The 27,411-nt window shown below is 43.7% G+C and overlaps 1 protein-coding gene and 1 long non-coding RNA gene across 2 annotated transcripts in view; one reads left to right on the forward strand and one right to left on the reverse strand.

Moving 5' to 3' along the window:
• The window catches only part of CCDC6 (coiled-coil domain containing 6), a 101,772-nt gene extending 75,669 nt beyond the window's left edge, over positions 1-26,103 (forward strand). The window contains exons 4-9 of the mRNA XM_084903965.1: positions 6,195-6,298; positions 8,341-8,501; positions 12,623-12,779; positions 15,335-15,435; positions 20,584-20,708; positions 21,722-26,103. Coding sequence (XP_084760091.1) covers positions 6,195-6,298; positions 8,341-8,501; positions 12,623-12,779; positions 15,335-15,435; positions 20,584-20,708; positions 21,722-21,916 — 843 coding nt within the window. The 3' untranslated portion in view covers positions 21,917-26,103. The remainder of the gene's footprint in view (positions 1-6,194; positions 6,299-8,340; positions 8,502-12,622; positions 12,780-15,334; positions 15,436-20,583; positions 20,709-21,721) is intronic.
• On the reverse strand, positions 16,336-20,570 carry LOC311632457. The gene is made up of 2 exons (XR_014796793.1): positions 17,616-20,570; positions 16,336-17,415 (listed from the first exon to the last, which is right to left on the reverse strand). It is a non-coding gene; the product is annotated as an uncharacterized lncRNA (long non-coding RNA).
• Positions 26,104-27,411: the final 1,308 nt, after the last annotated feature.

Below are 27,411 nucleotides of genomic sequence, written 5' to 3' on the forward strand. Positions count from 1 at the left end.
TTATAAACCTAGCATCAAACCTGTTTAACATTGTGATGAAAACTGAATAGATCTGAGTAATTATAAGTGTGGGGGATTCATAAAAGCCTTCATTTTTCAACATCACTGAACTAAAGCAAAATTTATTGAGCTGATAAAGTATGAAATAGTGTCATTTTCACAGATTAATGTTAATAGGATATTAATGTTATCCTGAAGTTATATCTATTTCAAAGAATAAATCTAAAATTTATAGAAACATAATTTTCGAGAAAAAAAACAGTTGTAAGCTATGGTAAAGAAGTTTAACTCTGGGCAATGTGGGAAATTCTCAGAGTCTTCCAGAAAGCTGTGATTTATCCTTTGAGAGGATATGGGCTTATTCTGTATTTTATATATGTAAATGAACATCCTAAGTTAGGGGTTTTACTATTAAATAATATTAGGAAATTGTCATTTTTATTAAATTGTCTTTTATTAAAGATAGTAAATTTCTTTTAAAAAGTGGGCAGGGGTAGGAAAAAGTCGGAATATAAATTATCACCAGAATAACTTTCATCCAAAAGACAACCCTATTTATCTTGCTCTGTAAGTAGTTCTTTGTGATGTTTTTGCGTGTTTTTTTCCCCTATTGTATATTTCTGAAGTACATAGATAAATTTCTTTTCTATTGTAATTTTCGGCCTCCTACACTTGAACATGACCATCCTTTCTTTCCTTTTCACCTATTCTTCACTGACAAACTTCCATTGGCTCTTCCTGGGCTCCGCACTGTGATGACCTAGAACTTGTTTTTAATTCTGAAACCAGCCTCGGCTTGATTAATCCAATAGGTACCTCAGGGACTCTGTGGTCTAGGAACACCTGTCTTACCTCATCTGTAATACAAATTGGCTGCTTGATTTCTTTAAAAAAAAATTTTTTGCCAGAAGGTAAGGGTCAGATGTTTTCTAGCCTAGGAGAATTGCCAGCGCTGAGCAAAATTCCACTGATTGCCTGAACATATGCCAACCGAGGCCATGTTTAAGGTTTGCTTTACTTGCCTCTGTTGCTTTAGTATGTGAAGGCTTTGCCAGGGACCAAGGACCGTGGTGGATTGTTCTCAGCTCTTTTCCTGTCAGTTGCATATGATCTATTTCCATAGCTCCCTCATGAGTCTTGTTAGTCACTTCTTTCCTGTGTCAGCATGTCCTCGGTGCCCATTGGACCTTTATAATGTTAATGAGATGCCATAGGAACTGAACACTTGTTTATACCCATCAGCCTACATTGTTTTGATTAAAGTCACAGAATCCATCAACAACATTGAGGACTCAATACATAAAACCTTGATTAGCTAATCTGTATTGGCAAAGTAGGATGGAATGAGCTAGGTAAGGTCTCTTACCGCCTCTCCTAGAAACATAACTGTCTTAGCCCACTGGGCTGCTGTACCACAGAACGCAGGCTGGTTTGTGAAGAACAGACCTTGTGTCTCACAGTTCTGAAGTCCTGAAGTCGGAGATCAGCGCCAGCTTGATGGCGTTCTGGTGAGGGGCATCTCCAGGGCTGCGGACTGCCTGCTTCTCCTTCCGTCCTCCCATGAGAGGGAACAGCAGGCTGCAAGTCTCTCGTGTCTCTCAGAAAGGTCATTACAAATCCCATAATGGGGGCCACCCTCTGGTACCATGAAACCCAATGACCTTCCGGAGGCCCCACTTCTAAGCCATTGCATTGGGGACTTAGGCTTCTACATATGAATGGGGGGCACAAACATTCAGTCCATGGCGAAAACTGTTCGTTTTTCTTACTTTAATTTAGTTGTTTTCTTACTGTTGTGCTTTTTATTTTCCCAGATGATTCTGACAAACCTCCACAGTCACCGCTCTGGACATCTGTGATATTACATAATAAGTTGATAGGAAATTGGGCTGAACTTTTAATGGCCGTCAGATACTACCGAACCTGGAAGGTTTGGGGAGATGGGTGTGCTAATCCCCATCACCCAGTTGTTTTCTTAGGATTTACCTCTTTCCATCTAAAAAAAAAAAGCCAACTATGAATTAGATTAATGTAGGTCCTAGAGAGTACTCTGCTATTTCCTTTTTTTAAAACACCAGGCACACTCCTTATATCATCATCCTAAGTGCTATTTTTACTTACGTTGTCACAATCTGTGTGTCTGAGTTCAGTTTATATGGTAGCCCTTCCACGGGCTTTCCCTCTGTCTTTTATTTTTGTTTATTTATTTTTATCCTCACTCGAGGATATGTGTTTCATTGATTCTAGAGAGGGAGGGAAGGAGAGAGATAAACATCAGTGTATGAGAGAAATATCAATTGGTTGCCTTCCTTACGCTCCCTAACTGGTATCAAACCTGCAACCTGGGTGTGTGCCCTGACGGGGAATCGAACCCACAACCCTTAGGTGCTCAGGATAATGCTCTAACCAACTGAGCCACACCAGCCAGGGCCCTCTCTTTATTGTCTCAGATTTGTTGTAATAGGCTGCTTTCCAAAGTTTTTTTTTAATTAAAACATTTTTTTTTGAAATTACAGTTGACATACACAGTATATTAGCTTCATGCATATAACATAGTAACTAGACATTTGCATAACTTATGAAGTTAAATCTGGTACCCATCTGACAGCATCCATAGTTATTATAACATATTCTCTATACTGTACTTTACATCCCTGTGACTGTTTTTCATAACTGGCAATTTGTACACCTTAATCCCTTCCCCTTTTTCATTCATCCCCTCCACCCCAACATTTGTTTTTCAACTCAGGTGTTTGGAACATATTTTCTCGTAGAAATGATAATTATATGGTAGTTAGACTAAGACTTTTCAAAGTAGATTGAAAAGATCCATTAAAACCTTTCAGAGTTCTGGGGCTGAGCATAGTGGTGAGGCTAACGTTCTCATCAGCACCCCTCCCCTCACCTCTCCCTACACCCCAGCCAGCCTCAAACCTCTCTTTAAATGGAAAAAGGCTTCCATAAGGCAGCAATCCGATGGTGTGGGGAGCCATCTCTCCCGCTGCGCCCTCTTTTTCCTGCTACATTGGTGGAGGTCAGTATCTGACCGCCGAGAAGACACAGAGGCAGGAAGGGCTGTGGATTCAGATGAGTTGGCTAAATTTGTACACACTAAGTTTATCCATTGAAGGAGCTCCGTATTTATTTTGAGAACATAAGAACCCTTGGTCTGAGGTTAATTAACCTGCAATGAGAAGGAGAGCCACTGAAGAGAAGAACCTGGCCATCCATTGAACTGACTTAATTTCAGGGCAGTCTTTCAAATGAGTATGTTTACAGATCAGCTGTGTCCCTCGATGCTCCCAGAAAAAAAGCAGGCAGAAGGGGCTTCAGGTTAGCCTGAGAATTTGATGTGGCGGTGGATGAGCTGATGCCTAGTGCATGAACACTGAGTACAAAAAGCAACGGGATATTCTTGGGAAGGGAATAGGGGAGAGCATTACAGATAGAGACCAGCGTAGTGAGAGCAAGCCGGGCTGCTGTCATGATTCAAGCACGAATTTCTGACTTAGCCTGTAGACTTAGCATATACTCGCCCAGATCTGAGGGTTGTTCGGCATCCGGACAATGTCAGAAGCACCTGAAATCTCCTTCTACCTGAATTGGCAGAACTGGTGTCTGTTCGGCTCTAAATGCATAGGTTGTGAAAATAAATGAGCAGGAGGTGGAAGGGCAAGTCTGATAAAGAATCTAATGGGCCGTTCATCGTATCATAAATAATACCATTCCCTCTAACTTCTCTGCCCCTTGGTGCCCATCAGAACTCCCAGCAATGCTGAAAAGTTGAGATTTTTTTAAAGCTGAAGAAACAAGTCCGGAAACCCTGCTCTTTGGGGGCTAAACAATACGGACTCCCTCCAGCGCTGCCAGTCTGTGCAATGAAACACCCACGTCTAGGCTGCTGAGCGGGAGCCTCCTGTGTGGCCCACATCATGCAAATGAGTTAGGAGAGCACATTGGTAAAGCGATCCCACGTTTCACCCCCAGGAAGCCTGTTTGCTGAAGCGGGCAGGAAATGGATAGCCTGTGCCCACAGAGGCCGAGGTTCATGTCCATTTTCAACCCGTTTGTCCTGCTCTCTTTCTCGTTTCTGTGTCCTCATACTCTCAGATTCATGAAGCTGCCCCTTACTCTGCGACTCCCAAGAATTCTTGGCAAAGGAGGTAGGCTCCCAAACACAGCATCGTTTACCCCAAAGCCTAATTTCTCCTGAAGATCCTGTGTCCCTTCAGCTCTAAAATGAAATGGTGGGGTTAGATGATTTGTCTCGCTGCTTCTAGCTCTAAAAATCGGCAGCCGAGCCAGCCCAGGCTAAAGACAGCTGCTGTCTTGAGACCGACGCTGATGAAGAAGGATAAAATGGGTAGCTTTGAAAGGGCCCTCAGAAATCATCTAGGCCAACCGTCTCGTTTCATAGGTGGTGACATTGAGGCTCTCAGCAGGTGAGTACCTGCTAGAGCCACACGCCTAGTAAGTTAGCCATAGGCAAAGACAGCTTTGGGTGTTCAGAGTTACTGGTTAGCACTGTGCAAGAGGACTCACTCCAAAATGAAACGTAATTGGACATAAGTTTCCCTACTACAAAACGATGCCTTACTTGAGTTTTTTCTTAAGTTCTCGCTATCATGCTTTTAGTCAAACACAGAAAAAGGGTCCTTCACAGGCAAATGCCTTAGAAAGTGGTTTCTTTAAAAAATGGCTGTGAATCATACTTCAAAGTGTGGCCAAAAATGTAGTCCGCACAGAATCTCACTAGGTTGCATAGGAGTTCTATGAGGCTTTCCAGGTCTTTTCTCATTGCTTCCGGTAGGAACTGTTTAACATTCTGAGGAGCATGCGTGCATTAGCCTATTCCCAGCTTCACAGCACAAAATGCGTCCCATTTAACTTTGACATCCCACCACCCTTTACCCTCCTCATGCAAAGAAAAGAATCCTGAAGCTGTATTTTCCGTTGACTCTGTGACCCAGGCTCATTTACCTGCTGGATAAAGTCTACGTTGGTCACTTTAAAAGATTACGTTTTGTACATGGTGTTGGTCTCACTTTATTGTCTATGCAGGGATCTTTGATCAGTAGGAGCTTGGCTCTGTGACCTCCTAAGGAAACGTGAAATCTGCCCCTGTGGCATTTTTGCAGCTGTGCAATCACAGATAATTTGTTGACTCGGTGATGGAAAAGGTGAATTGGGTTTGGTTACAGGGACAGCATAGGGGCAGGCACACAGCCTTTCTCTCTTTTTAAGGAAATTTCCTGTTAAAATTATTTAATGTCTCAAATACATAGACAAGTACAAAAAAATGAGGCAGCACATTCCCTCTTTTTGTCCTTGTGAAGTCTACTGATCATTGCATTTTTCTAACCCTCTCAATAACCTTTTTTATTCATATCCTTTTTGCCCTCTACCAAATACGTAATTTATTTGTTTCATTTACTATCCTGACACCATTACAATGTAAGTTCACAAAGGCAGACATTTCTGACTTCTGGGCTCCCGGCTACTTCCTTGTTGACCAGTGCCCGGCGTTGTTTTCAGTATTTTCATATTGCTCAATATTGACTGGTTAAATGAATTTTCCCAGTTTGCTTCTTTTTATGAAGTAGAATAGTTTGGGGTTCCCTCCACAACTGCATACTTTTCCTCAAATCGAAGTTCCCTTCTTTTCTACCTCCCCTGAGGTAACCAGTACTGTGTGAATTCGGTGTTTATAATTTGCTGCCTATTTTTATATCTTGGGACATATTTGTGTGCACCCATTGACAGATATGGGTGTTTGAGGTATTTATATATGTGGTTGATGTCATCTTTAATGTTGAAGTACATGCAGAACTGGGGGGGGGGGGGGGGGGGCCCAGAATGGGGATACAAACATTCAGGTAAGTCCTGGTATATCTAGTAAGCAGAACTCCCTCCGAACTCTCTTAAAGGGAGATTTTTTCCATGTGCCTTGAATAAATGCTGAAACAAGTGATGTACCAGACAGCAATTAAACTTGAACATCAAAGAATGAACCTGTCTTGGTTTTCTCAAGAGTGTAAGAACTAGATGCATTTAAAGTGTCTGTGCTAGAAAATTGGCCATTTCTTCGCAATTTCTCCAAGTAAAGGGGTCATAATGGTCCAATCAAGAAATCTAATTATCCAAGTTTTTAAGTGGCCTGCTATTCTCAGTAAAACTTCTTTTCCTTCCTCTAGTTGAGACGAGAGAAGATTGACCTTGAAAATACTTTGGAGCAAGAGCAAGAAGCACTAGTTAATCGTCTCTGGAAAAGAATGGATAAACTTGAAGCTGAAAAGCGGTTTGTTTAGTCTTACTGTTCCATAGGGGATTGTGTATGTGAGTAGGGTGCTGTTCTGGGTGTGACTGGAGAATAACAATGGGACCTTTAATTCCATGGTTGATGCATGTCATTTAATTTGTCAAATGAAAAACACGTTGAAAGCTTTCTGACCTCTTTTCGTGCTGGTCACCTCTTCACACTTCTCTCGCAGTGGCCCAGCAGAACTTCTTTCCATTTGGTGTCAGAGGCCGTGAAGAAATTATTCCAGGTGCTATTGTTCACCTTTAAATTGTTCTGACGGATGGCTATAGTTTCAGCTTTTTTACTTGATTGAACTGGCTTCCCCAGTTCTTTTCTAAACAGCATAGCAGTGCCTGTAGTTATTATATATTTATAAAATGTACTTTGTTAGGAAGACTGAGATTTTGATAGAAAAATTACCATTTAATGTTTTGCTGCAAAGAAATGCTCGTACATATTTAAGGTTAGCATCCTTTGCGTTAAATGTATATACATGGATGTGAAATGTCATTCAATGGCAAACATTTCTTTTCTTTTTCTTTTTTTTTTTAAACATACTTTATTGATTTTTTACAGAGAGGAAGGGAGAGGGATAGAGAGTTAGAAACATTGATGAGAGAGAAACATCGATCAGCTGCCTCTTGCACATTCCCTACTGGAATGTGCCCGCAACCATGGTACATGCCCTTGATCAGAATCGAACCTGGGACCCTTCACTCCACAGGCCAATGCTCTATCCACTGAGCCACACCGGTTAGGGCAGGCAAACATTTCTTGAACCCCTCTGTGCAAGGTACTGTCAGGCCCTTATTTCTAAGTGCTGCAGACTTTGGGTGGCTGGAGCTGGGCTTGAAGAATGGCGAGGAGTTTTGTATGCGGGATGTGTGGATGGCTGTAGAAAGGGAATTTCTTGAAGATGTTCATTAATCCACTTCACGAGGACCTTTTTGTTTGCTCACCAGAGTCCTCTTGCCATAAATATTGGGTTTGGATGAATCCATAAATCATTCTGAGTTCATCTCAAGATTTGCAAAATAGAAGCATATCACGGCTTTAAGAAAAGTGCAAGTAGAGGCTCTGTATATCTACAGGGAAATATTCAAGATGTGGCTGTATTTTGCATGATTGTAGCAGTACTAATAGATGGAATTAGGAAAAATGACTTAACATAATAAATGTTGTTTTTAGAGCCCTTGAGCAAACTCAAAGGTAAAAGTTAAAAACAAAACAAAACCAAAACCCCCCAGCAATCCATAAAATGGGACATGGAAGTCTATTGCCATTCAGTCTTCCTTTGCAGAACTCAATCAGTACCAAATTATTGCAGATTATTGGGTTGAGCAATCTGAAATTGACATTTTATAAGTCAAAAGCTGTTGAATATAGCAAATAAGCATTTTATGTGCTTAACGATAATTAGTGGGGAAGGTGGAACTACCAATTATTAATCTAATTTGTTTTGTTTTGCTTTTAACTTTCTGCTTTAGCTGTGGCCAGAAGCAAAGGGTCTCTCATCAGTTTGTCCTGCCCTCAGCTTGGTTTTTCAGCAGGGAATTTTATATGAGTCTCCATGCTATGCCACCACCCACAGAGACTGATACTGCACAGTTCGTAAACTTCAGCTGAAAGCACTGAGAGAGTGAAATTCCTTTGGTATCTCCATGTCCTCATCCAGCATGTCAAACATTTAGGGAGTAGATAACTCTGGAGCCTTCTCCAGGCCAGACATACTACTTAGAAGCACATGTTAGAGATTTTTTTTTTTTTTTTAGGAATGCTTAATTACCAGTGGCAACTTGAAGGAAAGGGAGGGTGGGTCCTTCATTCAGCTCTACCCTTTGACCCGAATACCAGGTCAGGGTGACCAGAAGTTTATGTGAAATGGGCAGAGGAGATTCAAGCCACCCTGTGAATTGGTTCTGCAGTTCATTCATTACAGGAGCTTGCTATTGAAACAAGCCCTCTGACTATTATGTTGTTTTATCTTTCAACGGCAAACAAACAGTTTCTCATTGTTGGAATTTTTCTTTTCCAAAAAGGATCCTGCAGGAGAAATTAGACCAGCCGGTCTCAGCTCCCCCATCACCCAGAGACATCTCTATGGAGATCGACTCTCCAGAAAACATGATGCGCCACATCCGGTTTTTAAAGAATGAAGTGGAGAGGCTGAAGAAGCAGCTGAGGGCCGCTCAGTTACAGCGTACGTAGCCTCTGGTTTCCCTGTCTTCTGTCTGCAGAATTAATCTACTTACCAAGTGCCAAGGGTGTTACCGACATTTACGATTTGATTTGTGTTAATCAAATTCGTATTGTATTTCCATTACCAGTACCTGTTTGTCCTGTCATCTTGGAATACGTTATTTTTAAAATTAATTATAGTAGGGCCAGGCAGCTAGTTTAGAATACTTCTAAAAAATAATTCAAGTAATTTCAGGAGGGTCAGAATCACAGGTAGTATTTTTAACCTTCTCCCCTGCGTCCATCTCTAGGATGGAGCTAACAAAATATTGCAGGAGACCTCAATATATGTGGGGGGTTTTAATGCAGAGATTAGAGTGTTTATCTTCCTTACGGCTAAATTTTAGCCATAGATAACATTTGTTCATGGCACTTGAATAAGGGCTTTTGAAATTTATATTTGTTATTTTGGAAAAGGTGGGAGTGTTGAGTTGGAAGTCAAAGGAACTAGATTTCTGAGTACTTGATGAGATCATTGTGCATTTGTGTGGGTCTCTCCTATTTCTGCTTTTGGGTTGCTCCAATTTATTTGTTTAAATAGGCAATGTAGTGAAAAGTATGCAGGGGAAAATAAGTCTCTTTCTCATTTCTGATCCGCAACCACCCAATTCTGACAATTACCTATTTAAAAAAAAATTTTAAAGATGTTTTTATTGATTTCAGAGAGAGGGAGATAAAAATCAATAATGAGAGAAAATCATCAATTGGCTGCCTCCTGCACACCCACTACTAGGAATTGAGCCTGCAACCCAAGTATATGGCCTGTCCGGGAATAAAATCATGACCTCCTGGTTCATGGGTTGATGCTCAGCCACTGAGCCACACTGACTGGGTGCAATTATCCATTTTTTATGCATTTTTTCCAGATATATATGTTTGTATAAACTTTTAAAATACAAATAGTAATACAATGAATATACTCTTTGCATCTTTTTGTTTTCACTTACTATATCTTGTAACTTTTCTCTTGCCAACCTATAGAGCTGTCTTACTCCCTTTTTTAAAGGACAGCTTCAGTATTTGATTATTTGGTTACACCACAGCTTATTTAACTAGCCCCATACCAATAGATCCTTTTTGCTTGTGTTGCCATATTTATAATGAATGTCTGTATATACATTTGATTACTGTTCAAGAACACCTCCAGGGTAAATTTCAGTGATTTTTAGTTTGGTTTTATTTTCTAAAATCCATTGAAAGCTCTTATTCAGTCTGGGATGGTGCATCAAGAACCTTTAAAAAACACAATGTGCTAGTTTCCTATTGCTTCTCTAACAAAAGACCACACGCTTAGTACAATAGCTTAGAAAGGCACAATTTATTATACAGGAGTGGGCAAAAGTAGGTTTACACTTGTGAGTACACAAAAGTTTATTCTTGTATTATTTATTAGTCATTGCATCTTTTTCCATACATCGGTATTTTTTTAACCATAAACTTGAAAGTGAAAGCAAACTGTGTAGGTTACCTTTGGATTATGTGGAAACCACCTCTTTGGACTCTGACTGGAAGTCACTCTCAGTTGACTGTCTTGGACTCGCTATTGCGAGGTGGCTGAAGGTAGGGGAGCATAAACTGTGGCTCATAAGGGAGAACATAAGCTGTGGCTCTTATGTCTCAGGGAGCTCTACGTGAGGGAAGAAGTAAGTCAAGTCTCTTGAAATCAGGTATGGCAGTGTGCCAGCAGAGGGCACCCACGGAGTGATATCTCTGTGCCTGGATCAGTAACACCCAGAAGTTTTGGACCTGGTTGATGTCTTCTCTGTGCTTCTGACTTCTCTGGTTATTTTTTGTTTGTTTGTTTGTTTTAATCGTTTACTGATTTTTAGCAAGGGAGAGGGAGAGAGAGACATCAATGTGAGGTTGTGACATCAGATGGCTGCCTCTTGCACACCCAGTACCCAGGGATCAAGCCCACAACCCAGGCATGTGCCCTCGCTGAGAATCAAACCTGCAACCTTCTGGCGCACTGGGCAATACCCAACCAACTGAGCCACACCGGCCAATGCTGGGCCTCTCTGTTAATTGCTGAACAGCCAGGAAGTCTTCCAGCCATCCCTCCGGCTGACCGGCTTTCTTGTCTGTAGATGATTGTTTAAGGATTCCCCCTGCTGATTTCCCCAGATGTGAAAGGATTGCCGTTTCCTTTGAAAAACTGTTTCCCCTGCACTGATTATTCTTGAAGTCTCATGAACCCTCAGTTCTGCAGAGCTTTCTTTCCTATTTATGGAAAAGAAAGGCAACTCGCTCTGACAGCGCCCTTCTGGCTCTGGAAACAATAAGTACTCCGAGGGGCCAATCTGATGCTTCCTGGAGCGCTGGTGAGAAGTGCTGCACACGGGCATATTTGGGAAGCAGTAATTTAAATCGTTTATATTAAAAGTGTGCTTTGTAAATATTTTCCCAGCATGCCTTCAATTAAAGGGACTTTCGCCACTGGATGAAGCAGCAGGGTTTTGATTATATGGAGAACAACGGAGGGATTTAGTGTTCAGTGTACATAACAGTGTTTATTAATTCTGGTGGTTTTTATTTAAATTTCTAAAATAAGGATATCCAGTCGTTTTTATGTGTTCTGAAATGCTGACGCCTTAGAAATCTTTGGATATTTATCCTCAAAAGTCATTATTTGCTTAAAGGATCAGACCTTCACAGAGTTGCTTAAAACTGAAACTAGTTTGATGGACTTGGGAGTTGAATTGGCCATTTCTCTGTTTGTGGCAGAGAAATGGCCAATGTGGCATTCAGCTCCTTCCTTCTTAAATTTGGAATGGCTGAAAACATGGAGAACTCTCTCAGGCGCGATCATGGCCACTTTGACTGGGTAGCTATTTTTCAGAATAGTGAAGTAGATATTACCGCCCCCCCCACCCCCATTTTTTTTGAGGTTTCACTTTTTCCAAACTCCATGGCTAAGATAGGGAAAAGGAAGAAGCAGGAAGATGGGTAGACACTGAGTTTTGTGTAAGGTTATTTTGGTTCCTTAGTAACAACAGATTCTGTCTGGGGTAAACCAGAAAAAGAGCTGGGAGGTCATGTGATGCCATTTATTGGAATGTGCCAGAATGCTGCCCAGAATAACCTCTCCACGTGGGGCTTGCGAACCAGGGACCCAGCAGAAGGAGATTCTAGAGCCGCGTGAAGGTGTCCGTTCTGCATTCCAGATATCTGAGAGAGAGAGAATCCGACCAGGTCCAGTTTCTGCCCTCGGGCTACACAGCTCTGGCCGGGAGATGGATGCTGGAGTGGAGACCTCTACAGATCGGGGTGGGCAGCAGTAGGTTTACAGCTGTAATAGGAATAAATAATACAATAATTACCAACTGCTAACACAAGAATTAACTGTTTCGCGTGCCCACCACCGTGAACCTACATTTGCCCACCCCTGTCTGGCCAGCTCCTCAGGAAGGGGTATTTGTCATAGCCAAGGTGCCATCCCAAGAGCCTGGCTGCGCACAGGTCTTCGCCTGCTCTCTGACTCGGGAAGGCTGTAAGTGAGTCTCACACACACACACACACACACACTCAAAAGTAATCTTATTTGACACGCGCGAGTTGTTTGCTATGTCAACTTCTAGTTTTTAAAAAGGAATTACAACCGATACCGAGCATGCTGTAGCTCACTGGCCCCCAGGGCGCCGTGGGTGCGCTGCCAGTGTGATGGCTCTGTAGGTGACTGGCCGCGCCGTGTCTGGAGTGGAGGGGCACAGAAATGGTGCCCAGAGGGCAGCCCGGGGGCTGGCTCTGTTTCCCTGATGGAGCCCTCTCCCCTCAGAGCTCCAGTAATGCAGGAAGCTCTAGTAGCTGCCAAGTCCACCATTTCCTCCTCCACCTCAGGCCGCTTAGAAGGCAAGGAAGTGGGGGTGACGACGCCTAAACTCCCAATGCCGCTGGTATTTTTTCCAAATGCAGATTATCGATAAACTTGGGCACTTGGGGTAAACGTTAAGTCCAGATTTAATGAGAGCTCCTGGCTTGAGACTGTTCTTGTCTGGAGCCAAGGAGCCGGCCGGCTGGCATCTTGGTGAAGGTTTGTGTGTGCGCTCACAGGCCACGTTTTCACGGGGAACTCTGGCTTTTCAGACTCGGAGAAGATGGCGCAGTACCTGGAGGAGGAGCGTCACATGAGGGAAGAGAACCTGCGGCTGCAGAGGAAGCTGCAGAGGGAGATGGAGAGGAGGGAAGCCCTCTGCCGGCAGCTCTCCGAGAGCGAGTCCAGCTTGGAAATGGATGATGAAAGGTGTGCACTGGTCTGAGGAGCCTGCTTCCTTGCTTGCTTGTTTGTTTGTTTGTTTGTTTTGGTTTATTTTAACAAAGGCTCCAAAAGGTCTCTCTTCACACCCTGTTAGATGTGGAAGGGGATGGTGCTGACATTTACTGGGTGCGATGATGAACACTCCTACATCAAATAGATGCTGAGAATGGGGGAAATGAAGAAGGGTGACCATTTCCCGTAATCCCAAACAGAGAGGTGGGGAAATGTCCTTCTCAGAATCGTTTGCTGGGGAGAGCAGTGGAGGCAGCGGGATGTGTAGAGAGGCTGAGTTCGCATGTGTTGGTGAATTGGTCCAGTCCTGGGTTATGTCTGTTTAAAGCCTGGGAGAGGCTGAAGTCGTAGATGCAGGTAAGTAAATCCTGGTACAGCCCGAGCAAACGCATTCTCACAGCCAAGGAATCAGCAGAAGACAGGAGGTTGTTGAAAGCCAAAGGCCTCGCCTTAACATTCTTGGTAACTTTTGAGCCTTTCTGCAGCTACTTTAAAAAAAAATAACACAATGCGTTTATCTGCTGAAGTGTATCATCAGGCCCCGATTGTCCAACTGAGAAATGGGCTGAAATAAGAGTCAATCTTTGGTTAACCAGAGAAAGTGGTATCAGCATTTCTCTCTCATCGGGATTTCCTCTCCCTCTCCCCGCTCCCTCCTCCTCCCCCTTCCCACCGCCAACTCTGGGAGTAAGGTGATTGTGAAGATAAGCAACACATTCACCTTGGAAAAACCGCTTAGTCAGCAGAGAAACCCAGCAGTTGGGGAATTAGCCCGTCTCAGAACCAGATCGTTTTTGCAAGGATATTTCCTGTCCTGGACCAGGGGTGCCCTGGCCTTACATGGTCGGTACCACAGTGTGGGAGGGAGACCGAGCCTCCTCCGGCCCCTCCACAGGCCCAGGAGCCCGTGGCTGAGACCAGGGCCTGCTGGTGCTGGGGATGTCCGAACACACTGCTTGAGAGCATGTGGGCAGTGTTTCCCCAGCAGTGCTCTGCTTTTGTTTCTGCTTCTTACTGGATCCAGGGCGCTAACAAGGCTTTGGGCCAACTTACTATGGACAGTGGTATTGTCATTTCAAGATAAGTTTGAGATTTTTCTATAGCGAAGGTCTATAATTTCATAATTTTTTTAAAAAAAGTATAAAAACAGAGTAACGGGGCATCCTCATTAAAGAATCTATGTATATGCTACCTTGTTTGGTAGAATAAAGAGTATTCGGTCTCAAAAGTTTACATAAAACTATCCTTCACTATTCTTACCTCTGAATTTCATTGATTTCTTTCTGACCGTGTCCCATTCTCTCTGAAATTCATATCCCCTGAAAACCATTTGGATTAAAAAGCACATCAGCCCTACTAACTACTTTACTAACTACTTGGGAGGCACCACCGAGCAGGCTGTCTGTTCGCGCACACACGGGACCCTGTGCTTGATCTTGAGCCAGCTGTGCTCTGGAATTTCCTCCAACTATGGTGACACTGCTAACGCTCCTTCAGGCTCCAGATAAACATTTTCCCCTCAGAACTCGTATCCACGCCAGGAGGGTTGCTCTATCTTTTGCACATCAGGTCATTTCAGGCGAGCACAGCTTCCTAATAAAGACATCCTCTCCTCCTCTCCCTCCCGGGGATGATGATAGCATATTTGGGAGAAAAATAAAATAGACACTTGAGGCATCTACAAGTTGTGTTTATTCCTTAACAACCAAGAGGCTGTCTTTGCTGCTGCTAGCTGGATGGTAGCATACAAGAAGTCCAGCCCCTGCCTCCGTGGGCCTGTTCTGGAGAGCAGAGAAGAGTCGGTGGTGGGTGTCTAGGGGAGAGATGTATGTCAGATTCCGCAGCTTGGCTTTCTTCCTGTTGAGTAAGCCAGTGGAGTAGCGACAGCGCTAACGTTCTGCTCGTGAACTGGGTTATCAGGGCTGAGATCTTCCCCAGGACACAGGTCTCAGCCCGTTTCTTCCTGTGACCACGAGGCCTGTGGAAGATAACTTACTAGAACATCTCTCACACAGAAATGTATCCTCATCGGCACTCTATTACATTCTAACGTGTGACTTTGTTAAGGAAGGCTTGCCTTGTACGGGATCAACATTTGATCCACAGAAAGACAGATCTTTAAGCTCTAATTTGATCATGTAGATCCCAGAGGGCTTGTTCGGGTTTGTTTCAAAGAGCAATTTAAATGTGGCCATTCACACACAGACGGCTCTGTAATTCTTGCGACCGCGGAGGTGGAGTCTGTATAGCTGCTGTGATGGAGAGAAGCCCGGGCCTCTCTGTTGTGTGGTGCATCTGTCCCCAGGACCCCATGCTGAGCTAGGATCTCCAGATTCCCCAGCCCAAGTCTCTGGGGAGAGGTTTGCTGGGCAGTGACCCCCCTGCAAGAGCCCATGGTAATGGGTGTCTCCTAGCTACAGCATCACTCTCTACACATTGGGATGGGAACCCCAAGCATTTTCTTGTCAGAGCTCTCTTAAGAACTGTTGAAATGCGGGCGGAACTGATCATCTTTGCCTTCCTCCTAGGTGTTTTAACGAGATGTCTGCACAAGGACTAAGACCTCGCACTGTGTCCAGCCCGATCCCTTACACTCCTTCTCCGAGCTCAAGCAGGCCCATCTCCCCGGGTGAGTACCTCTGCCCGCTGCTTCTGAGGCTGACTTCTGGTGTGTTACTGGGCATCCCTGAGTGTGTTTCCTTTTATCAGTAAAAGTCTTATAAACAGAGAGAGTGTGTTCATGTGTTTTTGAGAAACATAAAAACACATCGCTATCAAGACTGAGTCTTGTAATTTTTTTTTTAAATCCTCACCTGAGCATATGTTTTTCATTGATTTTCAGAGAGAGAGATTGGAAAGGAGGGAGAGGGGGAGGGGAAGAGAGAGTGACAGAGAGAGAAGCATCTATTGGTTGCCTCCTGCATATACCCCTATGGGAGGGGCAGGCATGTGCCCTTGAACAGAAATGGAACCTGCAGCTCTTTGGTCTGCAGGCTGACACTCTGACCACTGAGAAAACCGGCCAACTGCCAGGGTTTAGCTTGTAATTTTTAAGCGTAAACGTTATAGTGGGAACTGGTGTTTCTCTCTTTTTAATCTAAAAGGAAATTAACTCCCCAAACTGTTTTTAAAACTGTCTTTGCGATTTTAAATGCTGATGCATTGACTAACCGTGGGTTGATTTTTAAGATGCATCATAGCATATCTTTTTTTTTTTTTAAATAGGTTTAATATTTATTTACTTACTACTTACTTATATGGGAACTAATAAGATGGTGATGCTGTTTCAAAGAGCACTTTGAGGACCTGGGTATTTATTTATTTATTATATATATATAGACGGTGAAAATAGCCACATTTTATGGCTTTTTCATTATGTTCTGCCTACATAATCTAATTTCTATTCGCCAAAGCGTTAACCTAGGCACCGTATTTCCCATGTTAAAATTGAGGATGCAGTGAATCGGAAGCTACTGGTCTCATGGCCAGAAAGTGGTGGGGGAGGCCATGTCTTGTTGCAAAGCCAGTGTTGTTCTTTTTTTTTTAATATATTTTTATTGATTTCAGAGAGAGAAGGGGAGGGGGCTAAATAGATAGAAATATCAATGAGAGAGAAGCACCGATCAGCTGCTTCCTGCACACCTCCCACTGGGATCTGTGAGAGCTATTTTCAGTAGATTGTGAGTGGGACTCGGTCCTCGTACCAGGACATGCGAGAAGGAGCTGGCTTGGCTCCTCAGAAGCCTTTCCCTCAAAGGCGTGCGTGTCTTCACCTGACCCCGAAAACTCCCCCCGGGGTCTTTGGCTCCAGGACCAGCACAGCTTGGAGAGCAAGTAAACCATCCAGCCAGGCAGAACGAGGAAGCAGCAGCGAGGAAGTGGCAGGGCCAGGGTGGGGTTGGCTGGCAAGCGGAGGGGAGGGAGGAATGAAAAGGTAGCAGCCAAAGATCGAGTCTTGTGACTGAAGTGAAGAGACTGGATTCCTTGTGCTTGCTGCTAAACAGATTTTAAACAGTTCGAGGGAAAGTGTGTGTGTGTGTGTGTAGTGGGGGCGGGGGTGGAGAAGGAGTGACTGCTTGGAAGGGTTAATGGCAATAAAGATTTTATGGTTTGGGAAAGTGAAAGAGCTCCGTGTGAGGGTGACATCTCATATTGTCTGTTCTTCAGGTTGGTAAAGGGGACGTGCTGCCGTAACACGGGTAGCCAGAGAGAAAATGCGAGGTAGAAATGGCTTGGTTTTGGGAGTGTAGGATCCAGCCCAGCTCTAGGATGCTGTGGTTGGTGTGTTTTTAAGAGGTGAAATCAAAAGTCCCACAACCAAGCGTGGCTGTGGTGGTGCACCCACAGGTGTCCAGCGTACTGTCTCTGGTGTCCAACTGCCTCAAGAGAGGCTGTTTGCAAACAAAGACAACTTGCTGTCTGGATCTGTGTCATGGTCATCACTCCTGTTCCTGCCACAAGGGTATTCCTGAAACTGTTTCTCCTGCTCTCCAATGGCCTTGACTTCTCTCCCAAAGCTTCCCTGCTCCGCTGCTTCTCAGTTTCCCCCAAAGAGCTCTTGGGTTTTATCACCACAATAAAGGTCTTTTTTGCTTTCTCATTTATTGACCTAAAACAGGGGTCTTCAAACTACGGCCCGCGGGCCACATGCGGCCCGCAGAGGAGTCTGATCCGGCCCGCCAGGTTTTTTGGGCAGTGAGCGCAGCCGAGGTGTTACAGTAGGAATTAGTAGTTCATATAGTCCGGCCCTCCAGCTCTCTGAGGGACCGTGATCTGGCCCCCACTTTAAAAAGTTTGAGGACCCCTGACCTAAAAGGAAGGCATGACTTAGGAAGACTCAAGATGGAGAGCAGCTTTTACGATTGATGGGTAATGCCGATTCATATTACCTATAGTTTAATGTTCTGTGTGTTTCAGCCTAAAGACATCCTGAGAGGCATGTAATTTCCAGTTCATTAGGTATAATGTTGTGGCCATTGAAAATAAAAATAAAGTCAGACCTTAGTTGGCAGCATTAAACTTCTATTATAGCAAGTGCTTTGAAGAAAATATTCTTCCATTTTCATAATTTTTACTTTCAGCAGACCCTTTCCCTGTAGTGTGGGCCTTGCTTGTATAAATAAGCTATTCGGTTTCCCCTTAAACTACATAAAAAGTAACACCAAGATTTTTCTTTTTTCTTTTAGCCAGGCTAAGTGAGAACATTTGTATCCTATTTTAAGTTCTATAATATCATCAAAATAGATTTTATCTCCTATTTGGCAGCAGAATTACTCCTACTCTAGTCCATTGCAGTCCCTATATATAAGTGCATCAGCAAAACCCGAATTTTCATGTGTTCTTTTCACTTTCTTTTTTACATTTTATATTTATTTACTTTATCTTTATTGTTGAAAGTATTAAAGGTGTCCCCTCCCCCCTCCCCCCATTGGCCCCCTTCCACCATGCTCCTGCCCCCTCCCCAGGCCTTAACCGCACTCCTGGGAAGTCTGTCTGTGGGTTATGCATACCTGCGTATGCGGTCTCTGGTTAATCTCTCCCCAAACCCCTCTTCCCTCACTTTGTTTTCTATTGGAAGACTTTGTGGTTCTCAGAGAACCACTTCCTTAGTGGAGTGATGCTGTTCCTGCAGTTTTCATTTCTACTTTAAGCACGTTGGTTCTTCTTCCTCCCTTACCATTTGACATTGGCAGTCTTGCATTTTCACCAACTCGTTGAGATACCTTGAATCCTGTTTCACAATTTGAAAGGTAAATTTCCTAGAACTTAGGGAAGATCTCCTTGTTCATTTATATGTGGATTATCTATGGGGAGAGTTGTGTTTTTTGGCTCATCCGTTATTTAAGAAAGAGACATTCCCAATTAGTGTATTTTCATGTGCCCTCATCAAGGGTAAGGAATAATTAAGTTCCAAAAAGGGTGTTCAACACACCCACTGCCCAACATGCACACCCACCGCCCAAATCATGGTATCTGATTCCATTCTCCAGTGATTGCCAGGGTGTATGCTAAATGAGAACTAGTTTCAAGGGGTTACATACTGTATGATTTTATTTCTATAACTTTCTCAATGTGACAGAATCACAGTGCTGGAGAGTACATTGGTCCTTCACAGGCGTTAGGATTAAAGGAACTAGCACAAAGGAGTTTCCTGGTGGGTGGTGATGGCGCAGTTCTGTGACCTGGTTGTGGTGACAGTGACTCGACAGTGACTGTACATGTGGAGAAACTACATTGAGCTGTACACACACACACACACACACACACACACACACACACAAAATACAGTAAAACCAGGTGACATCCTGTGTCTTCGTCACTGTATTGGAGCAATACCAGTTTCCTGGTCCTGATAATGTGCTGTGGTTATGTAAGATGTCATTCAGGGAAGCTGGGGGAAGGATTCGTGGGAACCCTGTAGTATTTTTACAGCTTCCTGTGAATTATAAACTATTTTAAAATAAGTTGCAATAAAAGAAGCGAAATCGTTTAAGAAGAGGTTTAAACAGCGGAGAGCTACCAGCTTGGAGAGCTTTTGAGGTGGGCCTTCCTACGCTGGCACTCACTGAGCCTTTCTCTACCGGGTGCCGGGTACTCTCAGCATTTTGTGATGTTAACTCATTTCATCTCCACAACAACCTCGAGAGGCCACTCCGATAATCTAATTTTACAGTTGAAGGAGTAAAAGTCCACAGTGGCTCAGTGCCGAGGGGCAGAACCAGAGGATGAGGTAATGTGGCAGTCGGCTGTGGAGTCTGGGCTCTTGGCCTCTTCCAGGAGGCTGAGTGAGGTCCTGATCAGCCCAGGTGGGGGTTGAGCGGGGGAAGGAGTAAGTTACGAGGAGGTCCTGTATGAAGAGAAGCTATCCCAGGCAAAGGGCACAGCCTGAACTGAGATGTGGAGGTCAGAATCAGGTGACAAATAAGGTCACTGTGGTTCTTCACACCTGCTGCCTGGGACCTTGGTCCCCATAGATTCGGATTCGTTTGCTTTGGGTTGGTCGAGGGCTTTGATATCCACCAACCAGGAACCTCAGGAGACAGCTTGGAGCCAAATGCATAGGCCAGAGAAGAGAATTATAATAGCCAGAGGAGAGAAGTTTTTTAAATTTGGGTAAACAATAGGAGTCTTCGGAGATTTTTGATTAGCAGTTTAACATAATAATAATAATAAACCTTGTAATACTAGAATATAAGCTGGGTCTTATTCTTGTTGTTATGAATTGAATTCTCTGAGCTTCTCTTATCTGGCGATAAGGATCCACTTTCATAGCCTTTCTCTTAGATTTCATTGCTTTCATAAGAAATAGGCTCAGGATTGTCTATTCCCCAAAGCTGTTCAAAGAAAACCTCTTCTCCCCGCTCCCTGCATACACATCACGGTAAATGGCCACTTCGCTCCCAACACCTTGGACTTTCCCCCAGGCTCCATTTTGTAAGCTTCATTCTTTTGCACGCGGGTATCCAGTTTTTCAAACACCGTGTGTTGAGGAGACTACCCTTTCCGCACTGTGAATTCTCAGCACTCTCGTTGAAGGTCATTTGACCGTGTGTGCATGGGATTATTTCCAGTTCTCTGTTCTGTTCCACGGCTTAACTTTTATTATGCATCCCTTGTCACCCAGCAGGCCATTCCCTGAGCCCACTGTGCACCTCATCTATTTCCATTTTTGTGGGTGACGGAGAACTTCTGCATTTTGAAGCCTCCTAAGATGGTCAAGGACAACAGATAGTTTGAGTTTGAAATAATGCTTACAAGGTCTTGTTATATATTTCAGGTCTGTCATATGCAAGCCACACGGTTGGTTTCACGCCACCAACCTCACTGACGAGAGCCGGCATGTCTTACTACAATTCCCCGGGTCTTCATGCGCAGCATATGGGAGCATCCCACGGCATCACAGTGAGTACCACGGGGTGGGAAGCAGCCCTTACCCCAGATGGTGGTCTCCCTGGTCCTCCTTAGGAGACCAGGATCGATGCCCTTAGACAGTCACCATTCTTCCTCCCTCCCTCCATCAGTTCGCCTTAAACACTGTATAGAGACTTCCTAATAGTCTGATACCGAATTCTGGTGTTGACACTAAAACTTATCCCTGAAGGAAAATTTCAACTTCGCTTTCCTTCAAAAATCACCCTTGTGGAACTTACTTTGAACTCTGGCCAATGCCTTGATTGAACTCTGGCCAAGTCCTTGCCAAAACCAATTACTGTTAGTTGCCATAATGTCTAGGATATTTATTGTCTGCACCTTCACAGTTCACTGGCCCTCCATATGCTTTCTGAAATTAGCTTTGTTTCTAGTTTCACTCAGGATTTTTTCTCTCCTGAAATTAGAAGGAACTTCAAGTGCATCTGGTCAAACTTCACTAAGGGGATCTTTTTTTCTTTAGAACTGATTATTTAGTTGGCTAACGGAGCAATTGGAAATGTAGCTAATCGGGGTTTGAGAGCAAGACTGCATTGACGGTAAATTCCCAGTAAGGAAATCTTGAAACAAGAAACTATTTATTCTCCAAGAGCATTAAGGTTTTTCTGAAGCTGTTTCGCAGTTTGAGGGCTCGATGTAAAAGCAGAAACATTTTTTTGTTTAGCTTAAGCTTCTAGGATATTGAAAACTTTTGTTAGTGATAATGTAAGAGAAGGTGTGACAGCTGAGCCTTAATTTTAGGACTGATTCATTGAAGGGGGGCAAGTCCAGTACTTCGGTCAATGCAAGTTCCATAGTGATTTTGCTTTTTCATAGGTGTTAGGCATACACCTGACTGTAAGTTTTCATTACTCGTTGAGAAATCCATAGGGATTGACCAGGAAATCGCTAGTCAACATTTCACTGGCTTCAGCTCTGAGTCAGGCTGTGGAAAGAAATGAGCTGTCTGTCCCTACACTGACCTACTGCTCCTGTCCTTTCCACAGAGGCCTTCGCCACGGAGAAGCAACAGTCCTGACAAATTCAAACGGCCCACGCCGCCTCCGTCTCCCAACACACAGACCCCGGTCCAGCCGCCTCCGCCCCCGCCGCCACCCCCGATGCAGCCTGGGGTCCCCTCGGCAGCCACCACGCAGCCCGCCCCTTCGCAACATTCGGTGCACCCCTCCTCCCAGCCTTAATGCATGTGCTTAGTCTGAATCTCATGTTGGGACTCGTACCTACCGTGGAGCCGTCGACTCAATGCCAAAGGCTTCTTCCCCTGGCATATTTGGATCTGACTTATTTGCACTGAGGTTATCTAGGCTTCACCATTCATTGTGTTGTAAATGTTTGTCGGAAACGCAGCCAGTGTTGTGGGTTACAACACTAACCAGACGACTCTTTCCATCAGTGTTTTACTTGAATCGACACGTGCGTCCATTCCTTGGCTGGAACCTCTGCTTTTCAATGTTCGGTCACTCAGCAGCCGTGTGCCGTTTTTTTTGTTTTGTTTTGTTTGTTTTTTTTGCTTGGCCCCAGAGCTTCATTTTCCTGGCTTTTAGGTTTGTAAAATAAAAAAGGGATATCTTTTTTTTTTTTTTTTTTTTATTCTTCCCCCACCCCCCCATGAATTTGCAGAAAATTTACCGAGCTGTTCTCATCAACAAACACCCCCCCCCCCCCCCCCAGTCATTAGAATGGTATTTACCAAACATACCAATAACTCAGCACTACAATTTGGAAATCTAGAATGGAAAGTTAGATGGTCAGTGCCCAAGACTGTCCATTGAGCTTTCTACAGATACCCTTTTTATAGATTGTTTTCAGTGTAGATCAGCATCCGCCTCGCTTGTTAAAAAAAAAAAAAAAAAACCAGCCAGAAGTAACGGGTCACCTGGCTGTCCCTTTTCCGCCTACATGAGATGGATAATTATTGTATATTAAAGTGTGATTCTTTCCTTCTTCTCAATGTTAATCTTCCCAAACTGGCCCCCTCTCACGTGCGTCCATTAATGTTGTCCTCCCACTGTGGTTGCCATGGCTGGTTAGAGCGTGCTGTGTGATTTCCTGCTGCAGAAGGCAATGCGATTATAACAGACAACAGCTATTTCCCCCTTCCCGTTCTTTCTTTGTGTTCCCCTGAAATAGAGTTTGAACAAATATTTTAAAGGTGCGAAATTATTAGAAGATAACTATTTGAAATGAATGTTGTAGAAATATCTTTGGCATCATGGCCGCACAGTACTTTATTGCTTGGCAGACGAGAGGAGAGGTGTATAGGAAAGTAGCACATTGGCATTGGTGACGGCTTATTTCGCCCAGGATAAGAAGTGCAGTGTGTACAAAGAAGTATATTCTGAATACATTATCCCCATGCATTTAGCACAAATAAATCGTTGGGTTTCACTTCGAAGTGGAACACCGTGAGTCACTCTTTTCTTAAGACTGCAACATCTTTATTTTTTGCTTTTCAGCAGTTAACTGTTTTGTACTTTGGTAGTAAAGTGATTTTTACCACCTGTGTTTGCATATTTATATATGCTGTGGACGAAAATACCTTACCTAGAGAATGTATATTTTATGATGAGAATGTGTATCTGTTGGATATAATCAGAGGACTGAAAGTTAATTTATCAGTAATTTTTAAGAGTCCATGTTTTGTGACAGCCATCTCTTACTAATAGCTAGCTCTTTATGGAACACACTCCTAAAAATAAGGAACCATGACATTGTAGATATTTAATATTGTACAGTATAGAAACCTCCATTTTTGCCTTTGAATGCATATTTAAGAGTTACAGACAGAAAAAAAAAAGTCTTGTTGGATAATAGTGTTTGACTAGCATTTTAAGAACTTGAGAGTAAAAACAATAGGATTTTTCACCTCTTCCTGCTTTCACCCTCTTCCCTCCTCACCCCCAAACTGAGAGCGTCACTCCTCGTTGTTTGGAAGAAATCGTCCGTCTATATAAATTTTATTTATGATGTGTGTGTAATATACATAATCACAGTACAGTTCTCAAACAGGGGAAGAAGTTTGGCGTATTATTGCTGAGGCTTTAGATGTTTAATAGGATCAGACTGGGTCCGCTGAACCCTGAGGGTGGCACCGTTCGCTCCCTGGCCCTCCTGGTACATGGCCATTCCGAGGTATTCGGAGAAGGTGGCAAACGACGTTTGCCCTCATGGTACAGTTCTTGGCTTTTCTTAGAGGAGAACCATGGCACATGTTTACAAGGACCTCCTGCAGGATTAGAGTCGTCAGTGCTGTGGGATAGTGTCTTGCGCTCACACGAGGAAGCCCGTCGTGTAGTGACCTTCCCGCTGCTTCCCGTCAATGTAGTTACCTCCCGAAAGCACAAAAGTCAGAACGTCGCCGGCTGGAGAACAACAAAGCACCTGGCGTGAAACAACCACAGTTCCCGACCAATGCCTTGTAGAGACGAGGTTCTTGACCTTCAGGCTTCTGCCCACACGAAGTGCTGGGGCCCCCAGGCTAGTCATTTCATTTAAAAAAAAAAACAGAACACGGCTCCTGCGGGCGGCACCTGTCACAGCCCATCTGACGTCCTCTCCCTGCGGACAATTCAGAATTGATAGAACAAACACTAACTGCTTTCGGATGTATGCTGTTTCGTGTCTTTTTTTTAAAGTATTTTGTGAGCCCGTGTGGAGCCTGCCGCACCTGGGCAACGCCTGCCAAGGCAGATTCAGACCCCGAGCCCAGAGAGGTGAGAGCCCCCTCCCCCGTGGGGAGCTGACGCCCCTCCTTCTTCTCCTCGTGCTCCCCGTGGTCACTGCCATTCCCATGGCCCACTCGCCCCGGAGAACTCGGGACAGCCTCCCGGGAGGCCTTTGTAAAATCCGTAGCCATCCCGAAGGCCGGTGGGAGCGATAGTATAATAGCTTCATTTTTTTTTTCTGTCTTGCGGACAGAGACCCTCGGCTACACTGTGCTGCTACTAGGGTAAGTACGTCATTGCCAGATTACCATGCCTTTTTTTACGCGAAACCAAATTCGCTTCCTCTGGGCTCTGACCTGCTTTTCTCTCAAGAAAGAGCATGCTGGCATTTTAGGCAGAATTCTAGAAATTTGCAGATGGTGGAAGTATTTAAGATTTCACTGACCTGGCTCCTTTGTTGATTGAATGCTGAGCTCCTGAGATACTGACCCACAACCATGGAATGAATGTGTGACCAGAATGTGGCTTTGTCACCAAGTGCTGCTGTCCCTTTGTAATTGGCTTTCGATCTGACCAGAAATAATTGATAATGTGAATGTTTGTTACCTGTTCAATTGTCAGGACCATAGAATACACGGTGTGTCACCCTTTGTTAGGTCGGCACGAACTTGTCCTGCATGAAGCCTTGCTTGTAGAGGGTGCCCGGTAAGACAAGAAAAAAAACAAAACATAGTAACTTGTGCTTCGAGAGCTCAATATTTTTATCTTAATCAGTACAGAAGAAATTTCTCTGTGTAACTTGATCTTCTGTCTAGTACTTGTCTTTTAGGTAACCAACACTGACAACTTCGTTGTGATGATTACCAAAGAAATACATAGTAAGACAACCTTTTATTTCCAAATTACTGAAGAGCCAGCCATTGACGCTGCTACATGAGTTCCATGCGCAAGAGCCATTGTAAGAAATGAGGGGTTTTTAGGTTTTTGTCTTGTTTCTAGTTTTCTTTATTTCTCTTTAATTTTTTTTTTTTAATATAAAACATACACACACAGCTGTTGGCATAAAATTATGGGGAGCATTTTGCAGAATGCTCAGCAGTTGTGGTTACCTGCCAAGCCCTGGTTGCCTCTCATCAGGCAAACGGAGTCCTATGTTCATGGTGGTGTGGGAGCTGTGTGTGTGCACGTGTGCGTGTGTGCATTCATGCCTTAACTCGGGTTACTGCTCAACTTTAGTTCTTGACTTAAGTCTGCACCGTCATCTAGATTGTATTGTACATCTCGATCTGAACTTCATCCTGGCAAAGAACAAAGTTGCAGGCGCAGCAGTTCCAGAATGCGTTCCTCCGGAAGCGTATTCGGTCAGGCTGACCCTGAGGCTGCTTTGAACTTTATTTGGAACTGAGCATGGAAAGCAAAGCGGACTGTCAAACAGAAAGACATCAGCAAGAAAGAGAGGAGAGCCAAGTGCTAGCTTGTCTTTTGCCTCTGCACCTCCGTGCACACTGTGTGTTCATGACAGCTGGTCTACAACTTGACGAGGTTGGAGTTCTGGTAATAGTGGCAATCTTTTGACATTCTCGGTCAGAGTGTAGAGAGATGTAAGACTTCCAATTAATGTCTTATTTACTTCTTTATGTTGATTAGTCTTTGATACATGTGCTGAATCAGAAACCTAAATAAAGATAATTTTTTAAAATGTACCTTGTGAGCCTTGAGCCTTATTTCTGTTCTTTGAGTGGAAAAATGAGCATTGTTTCCCTGTTGCTTCTGATAGATATCGAATTTAGATCCTAAATACCAAAGGCTGCCTTAGAATGTAAACTTAGTAAGAGAACACAAAAGGGGCTGGTATCATTCTGTTTCTTTCCTTTTTTAAAAAAAAAAAATCTTTACCCCAGGACATGCTTAGAGAAAGGACATGTAAGAAAGAAACATCTATCGGTTGCCTTCCATATGCTCCCAACCAGGGACTGAACCCACAACGCAGGTATGTACCCTGGCCGGGAATCCAACCTGCAACTTCTCAGTGCGCGGGACGGTGCTCAAGCAACTGAGCCACTCTGGCCAAGCTTGTTCTGTTTTTTAATTGGGGTGCTGGTTACCTGGGAATATTAAGTTTTTGAAATTTCTTTGAGCTGTGTGCTTATGATTTGTGCATTGTTATTTATCTGTGTTATATTTCAATTTAAAACTATAAATGCAGGAAATTCTAAAAAAGAAAATAAAGCTACTCTCAATTCCCAAAAATGTTACCTATAAACAAATCCTTTTTTTTTTTTCCTGGCTTTGGACATTATATTTGTTTTATTAGCTTCAGCTTTTCTTAAAATTTTAAATCCATCGGCATGGATTCCTCTTGGCTTTCAGTCAAGTCTAGGTTTGAGTACCAGTTCTTTCACGAGGCCTTACCCTCTCTGGAGCTCAGGTTCCTTACCAATGAACCAGGAATGTTATATGTCTCGCTAAGATGAGAGAATTGAGGTGAAAACCTCTGGTACAGTTCCTCACACACAATAAGACACAAGTCCCTTCCACATCCATTCATGCAGGAAGAAACAGCGATGTTTAGGATTGCTGGCTCACCGGCTGCATTTAGTGAGGGCCCAGCAATAAGTCCCGAGGGGCAAGCTCGGTACTTAGCAGGATGCTGTCTTAGGAGCATAGTCTTCAGGAACCCAGTTGTGATATCATGTTAGGAGTTCAAACGGTTTAAGCCTGAGCCCCTTTCTATGTAAAGGTGCTAAATAAATCGGTAGCCAGTCTTGACCCACTCTGGCTTAAGCAGGATTCCACGGTAACTATCCTAGTTTGAGTTTTAAATCTGGTTACTCATGTGGTGAATTGAAATGACCAAAATTACAAAAGGCTTCTCTACTCTCGGCAGCTAGAGTTTAGTGGTAACTTGATGAAAAGTGTTACCCAGGACCTCAGAACTCCAGTCTTGCTTTCACCCGCCAGCTTCAGTTTTCTGGACTGAGTAGCGGAGATAGCCATTCTGGTTTCAGATG

The sequence above is a fragment of the Pipistrellus hanaki genome (assembly GCF_964339955.1).
Source record: "Pipistrellus hanaki genome assembly, chromosome: 14".
NCBI lineage: Eukaryota > Metazoa > Chordata > Mammalia > Chiroptera > Vespertilionidae > Pipistrellus > Pipistrellus hanaki.